The sequence below is a fragment of the Saccostrea cucullata genome, unplaced genomic scaffold (assembly GCF_032062105.1).
Source record: "Saccostrea cucullata isolate Sc308-1 unplaced genomic scaffold, CSIRO_AGI_Scuc_v1 ctg14592, whole genome shotgun sequence".
NCBI classification, from domain to species: Eukaryota; Metazoa; Mollusca; class Bivalvia; order Ostreida; family Ostreidae; genus Saccostrea; species Saccostrea cuccullata.
This window is the reverse complement of record NW_026919408.1, coordinates 1-12,365: the sequence shown is the minus strand read 5'-3', so window position 1 is coordinate 12,365 and position 12,365 is coordinate 1. Positions and strand designations below refer to the sequence as shown.

At 36.2% G+C, this 12,365-nt stretch overlaps 2 protein-coding genes across 2 annotated transcripts; both read right to left on the bottom strand.

The window, feature by feature from the left end:
* Window positions 1-5,483: 5,483 nt before the first annotated feature.
* LOC134230947 (tripartite motif-containing protein 75-like) lies at window positions 5,484-6,561 on the bottom strand. Its single transcript, XM_062712810.1, has 3 exons — window positions 6,323-6,561; window positions 5,869-6,214; window positions 5,484-5,513 (listed from the first exon to the last, which is right to left on the bottom strand). The coding sequence occupies exons 1-3, from the start codon at window positions 6,559-6,561 to the stop codon at window positions 5,484-5,486; spliced, it is 615 nt and encodes a 204-aa protein (XP_062568794.1).
* Window positions 6,562-11,371: 4,810 nt separating this feature from the next.
* On the bottom strand, window positions 11,372-12,216 carry LOC134230936 (uncharacterized). Its single transcript, XM_062712805.1, has 2 exons — window positions 11,802-12,216; window positions 11,372-11,667 (listed from the first exon to the last, which is right to left on the bottom strand). Exons 1-2 carry the CDS (start codon window positions 12,214-12,216, stop codon window positions 11,372-11,374), a joined length of 711 nt encoding a protein of 236 aa, XP_062568789.1.
* Window positions 12,217-12,365: the final 149 nt, after the last annotated feature.

Sequence of the window (12,365 nt, the reverse complement as noted above, 5' to 3'; positions counted from 1 at the left end):
GTACATAATCGGTAAGAACCGTCCTGTTTTGGTACAAGAAAACACGGTGAGCTCCAATCACTTTTACTAGGTTCAACAATGTCATTGTCCAACATGTACTGCTCTTCCCTTCTTAGGTACTGCAATTTTATTGGATTGAGACGGTACGGATGTTTTTTGATAGGCAGAGCGTCGCCAACCATAACATCATGACAAGCTGCATTAGTTTTCTTTGGAACATCCGAGAAGATTTGATGATACTCATTCATCAAGTTTTTAACTTGTTCTTTTTGGTGAATGTTCAAATGTCCAAGTTTGGCATCAAAGTCAGCCAAAATTTCGGAGTTTTTCAAGCGGACACTCTGATTACAATCTTTCTCATTCATTTCTACACTCGTATCACTTTCAATACAATTTTGAACAGTCTTAGCATTGGCTAAAGTGGAAACTGGTTTTACAGAATTTCGGTCACACCTTTCAAAATACTCTTTTAACATGTTAATGTGACAAACCCGTTTCTCTTTACGTCGACCTGGTGTCTTAACTGCATAGTTTACATCACTGATCTTGCTTTCAATTTCTTAAGGGCCATAAAATCTGGCCTTTAAAGGATGACCAGGAATAGGTAAAAATACAAGAACCTTATCACCTGGCTTAAACACCCTATTTCTGGCATCTTTGTCATACCACATTTTCATTTTCATCTGAGAACTCTTCAAATTTTCTTGTGCTAATTTACAAGCATTGTAAAGTTTTTCTTTGAAATCAGACACATAATCTAAAAGATTAAGATCACTAGTCTCAGTCAGCCACTTTTCCTTCAACAATTTCAAAGGACCTCTAACTGTATGACCGAACACCAATTCAAAAGGACTGAACCCAAGAGACTCCTGGACTGCTTCTCGTGCAGCAAATAGTACAAGATGAACCCCTTCGTCCCATTCTTTTTCATACTGGTAACAATAGGTCTTCAACATTGTTTTTAGGGTTTGATGAAAACGTTCTAGCGCTCCCTGGGACTCAGGATGATAAGCAATTGATCTATATTGCCTTATACCCAACTCATGCATGACTTGCTGGAACAACCCCGACATAAAATTTGACCCTTGATCCGACTGAATTGCCTTAGATGCTCCTACAAAACTGAAAAACTTGGTTAGGGCCTTAACTATGCTCTTTGCCTTTATATTCCTTAGAGGTATGGCTTCAGGAAATCGAGTGGATGTACACATAATGGTAAGTAAATACTGGTTCCCATATCTAGTCCTAGGCAAAGGTCCTACACAATCCACCAACACTCGACTAAAGGGTTCTGCAAAAGCTGGAATGGGTTGGAGAGGAGCAGATGGTATCTTCTGATTTGGTTTACCTACCATCTGACAGACATGGCATGACTTGCAAAACTTCGAAACATCCTTTCTTAGCTTAGGCCAATAAAAATGACTCAAAATCCTATTATAAGTCTTATTGACACCTAAATGACCTGCCATAGGTGTATCGTGAGCTAAACTCATGACATCTCGACGATAAGCAGCTGGGACCACTATCTGGTGAACAACACGCCACACTTCATCTGAGGAAGCGTCAGGTGGTCGCCATTTTCGCATAAGGATGCCATCTTTCATATAGAAGCATTCTCCAACTTTAGTGGCCTCTTCTGGTGGTAGTGCCCTCTTACTTAGTTGGATGATATCTGGGTCTTTATGTTGTGCTGAAAGTAACTGCTCTCGGCTTATGATATCCTTGTCTTGGCTTTCTGGTAGATTTGACTCATCTTCATCTCCACTGAATTTTGGTAAAGGTTCATTCGTCACCGACATCTTGATATTTTGTGGTTCCATGCTTGTTTGAGTGCCATCAAGGTCAGATAAGAAAGTGTCATTCAAATCAATATCAGTAGAGGAATTCATCTCGTCAAAGGCTTGAGTATGGTCTGCCTCCATTTCTCGTCTTCTGGACATCGCTCTAGTAACAGCACAGGCTGGATAAATGTCATCATCTTCATCATCGCACATGACATTGGAAGTGATTTTCTCACAAACTATAGGATCAGGTACAACCTTCCCACCAGCTAAATCGTTGCCTAACAACAAAGAAATGCCTGGAACGGGAAGAGTAGGTCGAACACCTACAATAACAGGTCCAGTAACTAAATCTGACTTCAAACTAATTCTATGCAGGGGAACATCAATGACGCCTAGCTCCACACCCTGTAATAAAACTGACCCACCAGTAGAAGTCTGCTCAGACAAAGGAAGCACGCCCTCTAACAATAACGTCTGTGCAGCACCAGTATCTCTCAAAATCTGGACAGGTTTTATTTCGCTAGAGTCATCGAGTGAAACAAATCCCTGAGACATAAAGGGCTTATAATCCTCCATAGAATCAATAGAACTGGACTGTGAACCCTGGACATCAGGAGTGTCAGAACAAATCGAAACTAAGTCTTCTCTATCACCTCTAACTGCCGCACAAGCGTGTGGTTGAGTTTTATCAAAATCATTTTTTCTCTTAAGTTTAAAGCATTCACTGATCAGATGACCCTTTTTCTTACAATAACTAAAAATAGCACGCGACCCTATTCCAGACGATCCTTCAACACGTCCTGGACCGGACTTAAAACCACCTTGTGATGGAAACTGGAGACTTGTGGAAGACTGAGACCCTGAACCACTCTTTTTATATGTGTCTGAATTGGTAGAATTACTCCTTGTCTGAGATCTTGATACAAAATTCTTTTTATGAGACAGAGCATAAGTATCAGATATGACTGCTGCCTCTTCAAGAGTTTTCACATTCTTATCTTCTAGATGTGTTTTCAAATCTTGAGGAACACATTCCTTAAACTCTTCTACCAGGATGACTTGGCGCAAATTAGCAAAAGTTTTATCAAGTTTCTTAGATCTAAACCAGTGATCGAATAAATCTTCTTTCTCTCGTGAAAATTCAACAAATGTTTGATTATCAAACTTCCTATACTTTCTAAATTTTTGTCTATATGCTCCAGGTACTAATTCATATGCTTTTAGTATTGCTGTTTTGATCTTCTCATAGTCTCAATAGTGCTTATACGACAAAAGTATATTATGCATCGAATTGACAGGGTATTTATACAATATTATAAATCTAGAATATTCTAGAAATTGTTACATCATGATATTACTGGAACAATCTGGACATACACAGAATTTAAGAATGTTTTAGATCAAATGACCAAACATGTTGACCACTCTGGAATATTCAAGAAACTTAATGTTTCTAATAATATACCAGATGAAACAATGCAAATACAACACACCTCAAAACAATTACTTTAAACGAGATTGCTGATATTCATGTATCATCAACTTGTTTGTCAATTAAACTTTCTTGGTTTTTGAAATTTTTTTTCATACGAAAGCATGACCCTGTCTCCTGGCAGTAAAAAGTCAACTTAGGGTTTGTGTAAAATGCAGAGGGTGGAGTCTTTAAAATGGAGAGTGCAAGAGATGGAAATATATAAACCCCGAATGCAGGTGACAAAGGTATTAGTAAGGGAAGTTGACGATTGAAAATTTAAGTCATCACTTTTATCATAAAGCTTTGTTGTTAAATTCACATTAACGTCTTTTTCTTGTAAAATATCCAAATATGAAACAGATTTGTCAGACTCACCGGGATATTTCGCATCAATACCGGTATAAGTATGGAAAAAACCTATTGATTATTTACAAAATGTCGTCGATATATCTAGATGTCGAGTTGAAAGTCAGAGCAAGTGTTCTCTTCTTTTAATGTATAAGCTTTTGGGTACATTCTGCTTCATATGATCATGAATACAAAAATAGGTCTGCTAATAACGGAGTGCAATTGTTATCCATAAGAATTCTAATAGATTGTTGGTAGGCCTGATTTCCAAAAACAACATACATAATTATTGTCAATCAATAACTCAAGACATCTTTTCTATATCAACTTCAGAGTACTTTTATGCACAGTCAGAATATTTTTTAACAAAATAACAAAGTGGCCAATGACAAGGTAAGTAAATTTACAAGTTCCTTTTTATTGAAAAAAAAACTGTGGAAGTTTTTAAGCTGCTGCTGTTAATTTTGGTAAGATCTTGTGATTTCAAATATCTTAGTGAGGAGTAAAGAAAAAAACTTGGTTGAACTTTTACTGAAACCCTCTATGTATCTTTGTTTGTAAGGATTCTTAGGAAGTTTCGGAATCCTTTATAGATATGGTAGTTCAAATTCGTTTTGGTTCTTTGGGATATTAAAAATATTCAAAACTGACATATGATTTTGAAGAATTTCCTCCTTAGAAAGGGAACTTTGAGTATAAGTTGGATTACCACCTGTAGAATTAAATCCAAGTTCTTCTAAAATACAACTTATATAACGAGCCTTACAAACGGAGACAATGTTGTGACATGCTTTGTCAGCAGGTAACAATACGTACTGATCATGTAACTTATCTAGTTATATACCCGCTTGAAAAGCGGGAGGGTATATAGTAATCGGTATGTCCTTCCGCCTGTCTGTACGTCCGGTCGTCTGTCTGTCCGTCCGTCTGTCTGGTACGCTTTGGGGTACCCATCTCTTATCCGCAACTCCTCTCATACCACTGAATGAAATTTGATTAAGCTTTCACAGAATCTTTATTACATATTGCCGTTGTGCACCTCCTATCTTACCTTTTGATCTGACACATATTTTTGGTTTCACACAGCAAAACATGGACACTCCCATTATATTCATAAGGGAGGCGGGGTATCATTTAGTGAGCTCATTGCTCACAGTACATCTAGGTCTTTTTTCACTTATGTATAATTGAATACAGAAGGATAAATGGTTTTCATATTGCCCCTCAATATTTCAATACGCGATTTTATCATGGATCTGATACATGTTATCCACTTTGACAAAGTGTCAATGTCTTCTTTTTTAAATTTAGCCCATCGCCTTACGTAATCTTCAACGGATTCTATAGTATTTATGAAAATCTGACGCCAGTTGAAGGATCGGGGTTCCCAATGTTTAGTAATTCTTACTTTTGTAACAAAATCATCTAAAAGTAAAATTAAAATATTCAAAAAATCTTTGCATGTACAAACAAGGAACTGGACACATTGACAGTTGATAAAACTTATCTACAAGTATGTTTAAATGTGAAGATTAAACATATGTTTATATCTGAAGACTTTGACAACTCCCTTTGTGTTTCCCACCCACAATTTGGATTTATTCAGTGTTAACGCGGTTGGGAATTGCACTTTACTCCCTGTCAGCAATAACTTCAAGAATCTCCCAGAAGGACTCAGTAAATGGATGCGATGATTTTTTGCGTCGGTAACAAGGATGTTACAATAGGCGTCACATGCCACGTCATATGGATCAAAGTTCTCCTTCGGGTGGTTTTCAGTCAAGTTACATCCACGATATACACACTTTTTTTTTTGACCAGATGCAGACAAAATCGTCATAGAATTACTAACCCAGTCTACAACACATACGTCACTGTTACCATTCTGAGTAATGCGTCTCGGGAAGCTAAAAAATATCTCCATACAAGATTCATAAAAACCTATCAAACTTTTGACGTCACCTGTATGGGTCATATGTCTTATGAGACTTGCAGAAGGCTGCAGGGAACGAGAATAGTGTAACAAGGCGACCAGAAGACCACCATCCACCGACTCACAGAGACAGATCCAGAAGGAAATAGTTGGTAAATACCCCAGGTAGGATAGTTCTCATTAACAGTAAAAAACACTTCACCATTCGTACAGACACATATATCACAAAGATTTATCATGAATTCTTGTTTATTCCTCCCTTTTATGTTAATTTGATTTAAAGAGTTTGATGAAAAAGACTGGATAAAGCAAGTGTCGCCACCACAAACCTCAAGTGTACGTATTGGATTTTCTCCGTTTTGAAGAAATCCTACTTCATCAGCAATGGCATCAATTGACCAAGTTTGATGCAAATCATCAAACAATTTTCCACCATCGTATTCTAAAGGATCTTTAATGCCTTTAATATCAGACAGTAACTGTTTCAGAATTTTCAAGTTGTCGATCAGGTGGAAATCTGACATATTTCTGCTGTTGTTCTCAATGAATTCCATGGTGTCAACAAGCTGGGATTTTTTCTTGTCCATCTGAGATTTCAGAGATATTATTTGTTCGTTTGTTTTGCTTAATTTGTTTTTCAGGGTTTTTTCATTGCTTTTCTTCATTTCTGTTAGCCTGCAAATCACATTTTCAAAATGCTTCTGTAAAACTCTGAAATTTTTATCAAACTGAATTTTATTATACTTTTCCTGCGTTAATATTTTTTCCTTTTTCTCCTCAAACTTCGGTATGTCTTCGTCCTTTATCTCTGTAAGGTACGTTAAGAGATCTTCCCTTCTCTGGCTAGCTACGTTAGCTAGTGTGTCCCAGTTATGATCCTTATGCTCAGTTTTCACACACTTGGAACAAATAAATTCATCACAATCCTCGCATAATATATCAATTCGTTTGCTATGTTTGTCACAAGTTGGAATGTGTTCTTGAGGAGTCCCTATAGCAGATTCGGGTGCGTTGGTCGCCATTACCACTTGTATTGAATTGCCATATATTCTTATGAAGATAGTCGGCGATACGATTCAGTAATTTGTTTGTATAGCTTAGAAAAAACTCTTAATTCTTTTTCAGAATTGCGAATGAAAATCAATAATATAGATTTGAAACACGAATGAGGTTGTTAGAAAATCCCAATAAACAGGAGCAGACGCCTTCTTTCCATAAATCATTCATGAAAAAAATTACACTGCTCTCTCTCTCTCTCTCTCTCTCTCTCTCTCTCTCTCTCTCTCTCATAGATTCTGATTAAACTTAATTTTCCTGAAATACTGGAAAGACTGTGTAGGAATATCAATAAATTGACTTTAAAAAACATCACTAAAATAAAGTATTGCGGAATCAAGAGACATGTATAACAAATCCTGGCCACAAATGAGCACATCAAATGTACACGTTTTATTTTTTACGTTATTGTAAAATCAATAAGGAAGACGTTTTTAATGTTGATGAAAGCAAATAATGTTGTTTTTTTTTTTTTAGATATCAAATTTCGTACTTTGAATATGATATAAAGAGATCAACTGTAAAAATTGTATGAGAATCCCCGTCTCTTTCCTTACTAATTATTTTTTAAGTAAAAGAAAACGAACGTAACAGAAAAACTTATGATCAGTACTTCTTCCTTGCAGGTAAGTTTTGTTTTATGTGTACGATATAACTAATTACTAGAATTTATTAATTTTACTAATTGATACATGTATAATCATTTTTTTTATTTTAACAAAATAGTATTGCCATTGCGATTATTTAGTTGCTATTTTACAGATACTATAATCATCATGGTCAACTCTAGTCTGTTATAGTGACCTTAATTGCCCTTTTGAAGAATAAAATATCATATGATTGTAATTTTATTTGATATCAAATTAATTCTTATTTCATGATTCCTTTTACATGATTATAACTAGTAAAGTACCAAATTCTAAGATGCCTGGTAAACAGAGTATTCTTTACCTAAACCTGACAAAAATATCCTCTCTCCGGCTGTATGAACTACAAAGTTATAATAATCGGTCATATCACTATCTGATGGGTCAATGTCTCTACTCTCACCGAATCTATGTTTAACCTGTTTAAGTTTAGATGATCTTTTAGAAACTAAGATGTTATCTTCTAAGTCAAATGAGAGCCAATACATGTACTCGTATAAACTTTGTTGTTGTTCTGATCTACAGTTATTACCATCCCATGTTTAATAAAAACAATGTCTATCTGACACAAACGACGAAGATACAAAGGGACATCTCCACTAGGTTTATAAGGTGAATAATGGTTGATGCAAAAGTCCAAAGAACAAATGAAACATATGAAGATAACGAACGGCATTCCAGATCAAAAATCCAAAAAACAATAATAAATAGTAACAGATTAAGTACGGACCTCCAAAATAACAGAGGTTTGGTCAGGTTCCATGGAGGAGTAAACATTCCCTGCTGACCGGTCACACCCGCTGTGTGCTCCTTGTCATAATCGAGAGATAACGGAAAAATCAGTCGATTCAATGTATAAATAATGGACTAACAATTACTTTAAAAGGCTCACCAAGATATATTGTATCGACATAAGAATGAATATTACCATCGTTAATTGAAAATACGTCTTCGATAAATCTCAATGTCGAGTTGAAGGCCACAACAAGTGTTTGCACGTATGAGATAGGTCTGCCAATAAAGGGGTGCAATTGGTACCCATTATAATTCTAAAAGATTGTTGGAAGACATCTCCAAATACAACATAGATATTGTCAATCAGAAACTCAAGCATCTTTTTTATGTCAACTTCAGAGAACTTGTAATCTGCTTTATAGGAATATTATAACAGAAAAGCTAATATATAGGAGTACAATTAGGGCCCATTCGAATTCCAACAGTTTATTGAAAGACTTGGTATCCGAAAACTACATATAAAGTGTTTACAATGAGGAATACAGCAGCTGTTGAAATTTCCGGTGGAGACTTGCAAATTTTGTCCTATGTGACATGGGCCATTGAGCAGATTTAGATCTTTTGGCTGCCAGCACCTACTGCGACACGAGACCTCGGTTAATACTATGACCGCGTAGTTTGGGTCTAAAAGATGTGTCTTTGATCGGGCAAGAGGGAATGTTGGCAGGGAAGTGAGTGGCGTCGTTGGCCGGAAGTAGAAGAGCCGTATTCCAAGGACTCTTCCCGTTGACACATATAAAAGTCCAAATGACGAGGAATAAGTAAAGTTTCCGAATTTATTAACAATAAGTCCCAACGATGGAAATGGCTACATGATACAACAATAGACAGTCACCAGTTGGATATGGCCGTACCCTCCAAACTGTTAAATGTTAAAATAGTTAAAACATGATGGTAGGGGAACGAGTCGGACGTGTGGCCGTTAGTACACCTGGCCTCCGAACTGATAAGTAAAATTTGACAATGGTATTTATGGGAAAATGAACAATGAGTTAAAAATGACAGGTGTTGACAATGAGTTAAAGTGATACGATGATCAAATAATTAAATGCTTTGATGACATGGACAAAAAGAAGGCCGATAATTAAATAATTGCATAATGTTTGTTTAAGTGATTAAAAGGTCCTTGGGCATAAACACTCTGCCCCTTTGGTGTCCAACAAGTGTCACTTAGTAATTAAGTAAAGAATAAGAAATTGCACATGAGAAATATTTGTCAAAATACAAACTTTAAGATAAAATAATTTTAGAATATAAAAAATAAAAATTAAATATAACATTTAGAGTCCAAAATGAATTATATGTAAAACAGTCATTTTCACACGGTGATAATTTCCCACCGCTCCGGGAAAAACACGTCCTCGTGTTTGGAATGGAAAGAAAAATCACTTCACATATGAACACACGGCAGTGGAATATTTTCGAAACAAGTTCTTAATAAACGTAGAAAAAAATGTTAAGAATTGGATAAAAAGTCTTGGAATCTTGGTCTGGAAAAGTCATCGGGTTTGGCATCAGGTATAAGATACGATAAATTTTGTCTTGTTGTCCATGGCTGTTGCAGCAAAGTTGTTTTCCATCGTTGAGCATGTTGGGTTGATTGGTCGAACATATCACTGGGGAACTCGCTAGCTGGAGAGGTCTGGGATCTGACCACTGCAAAATATATGCAATGGCCCCGGGCGTTGGTAAACCCTTAGGATTCATCCACCATTTATGACCGCGTAGTTTGGGTCTAAAAGATGTGTCTTTGATCGGGCAAGAGGGAATGTTGGCAGGGAAGTGAGTGGCGTCGTTGGCCGGAAGTAGAAGAGCCGTATTCCAAGGACTCTTCCCGTTGACACATATAAAAGTCCAAATGACGAGGAATAAGTAAAGTTTCCGAATTTATTAACAATAAGTCCCAACGATGGAAATGGCTACATGATACAACAATAGACAGTCACCAGTTGGATATGGCCATAGCCTCCAAACTGTTAAATGTTAAAATAGTTAAAACATGATGGTAGGGGAACGAGTCGGACGTGTGGCCGTTAGTACACCTGGCCTCCGAACTGATAAGTAAAATTTGACAATGGTATTTATGGGAAAATGAACAATGAGTTAAAAATGATAGGTGTTGACAATGAGTTAAAGTGATACGATGATCAAATAATTAAATGCTTTGATGACATGGACAAAAAGAAGGCCGATAATTAAATAATTGCATAATGTTTGTTTAAGTGATTAAAAGGTCCTTGGGCATAAACACTCTGCCCCTTTGGTGTCCAACAAGTGTCACTTAGTAATTAAGTAAAGAATAAGAAATTGCACATGAGAAATATTTGTCAAAATACAAACTTTAAGATAAAATAATTTTAGAATATAAAAAATAAAAATTAAATATAACATTTAGAGTCCAAAATGAATTATATGTAAAACGGTCATTTTCACACGGTGATAATACGATCTCATCTGAAGTACCGTTCTCCACGTCCCACAGTGGAATTCGAACCCGCGATGTAAGGATTGACTGCTTACTTCGCGACTCTATAGCAGATTCTCTAAACAATGCGCCACGCGGGCTACGAAAAAAGTTTTCGGAGAAAAAGTTGAATTCATAACATACAAAACGTTTATTAATCCGACTTAGTTGTGAGTTGGGCCTCATCATCAATATAGTCAGTAGAGATCTACATACAAAACAGATATTAAGATCTTTGGTATCTTTTATTTGAAGTTAACTGGGAAACAGTTCTATATATTTTTCGATACAATACAGAATTTAAGAAACTATTATTGAGAAAACATCGTCGATATAACAATAGGTAATTTCTTCACAATAGGGTCAAGAATGCGACAATATGAACACCAGTAAAAAAGGAACTTCAAGAAGAAATGTACAATACCCTTGAGAAGTGTTAAAAATCAGAAAATGATATACCCAATGAAATTCTAGAAAATTTCAAATCCAAAATAAATAACATTAAAAAAAGTAATACAGTTCAAATAAAATATAAGTCAATATCTATCAATTAACTTTACGCTATTATTGTACTCGAAAACTTTTACAAGTCCATTTTCATTTCCCACCCTAAGGTTTGATTTGAACAAAGAAATTGAGGTGGGAAAATTAACTTCATTTTCAGTCAGTAAATACTTCAAAATTTCCCCGTCGGGACTCAATAGATGAATTCGTTCGTTGTATCGGTCGGACACAAGAATGTAACAGAGAGAATCGCAGGCCACATCAAAAGGTAAAAAATTCCACCTCAATTTCTGTCCACTATAGATGGATCTGAGATGTCCAGCAGAAGACAAAATAACAAGGTTCCCTTTAGTTCTGCTTGTCCAGTTAACAACACAGATGTCCATTCTGTGTGATTTTGACTGGTAGAGTAAACAGCTTTGTTTTACCGTCAGAAGTGTACTCGTATTCTCGGATAGTGTAAACAGTGAGGGAAACGTGTCTCACCAAACGCCTGCTGTCTGAATCTGAATTCATCCACTGTGTTGTGTTGTCGTTCAATGTCACCAGGAGACCTCCACTTCTTTGACTACATATTCCTCCTGGTAACAGCGGATCTGTTCTAAGGACAACAGAAACAGATCCTGACGGGGAGAGGCGAGCGATGGACCTGTTATCAATATCTGTAAAGTATACACTGCTTCTACTCACACATAAGTCATTGGGTTTTATCTTGAATTCTTTTTTCTGCTGACCTTTTTATTGATTAGCTTGGTATGATCAGAGTGGTAATATTTTATATAGATATCATCGTCACTGAATGACTCCAACATTAAAATAGTGCTATGTCCATACTGGAAAGATCCTATTTCATTGGCAATGACCTCATCTGTATCAATAATCTTTCCAACCATACATTTCAGTTGCTTATCACTTATTTTTCCTCTTCTAAATCTCTTTCGCTGTTCACATCTCTTCATATCAACATCCAAGTCGGACATCAGTTCCGTCAGTTCTTTGTGGTTCTCAACGAAGCTGTAGTCGGACATGATACCGTTACTCTCCTCCATGAATTTTACCAGATCAAGAAGTTGTTTCTTCTTCATTTCTAACTGTGATTTCACGCGATTTATTTGTTCATTTTGCACTTCCAGACTGTCTCTAAGAGTTTGTTCGTGTTTCTTCTTGATTTCTTCGAGCCTCGTTATGATTTCCTCGTGATGTCTCTGCATAAATTGTATATCAACGTCACATCGCCGTTTACTTTCTATATTTTGTGACACAAGCTTCTCTATTTTGTTATCAATCTCTGGTATTTCATTCTTTCTAATTTTGTTGAGATAAATATGAAGGCCTCTCCTTATTTCACCGACTATCATCG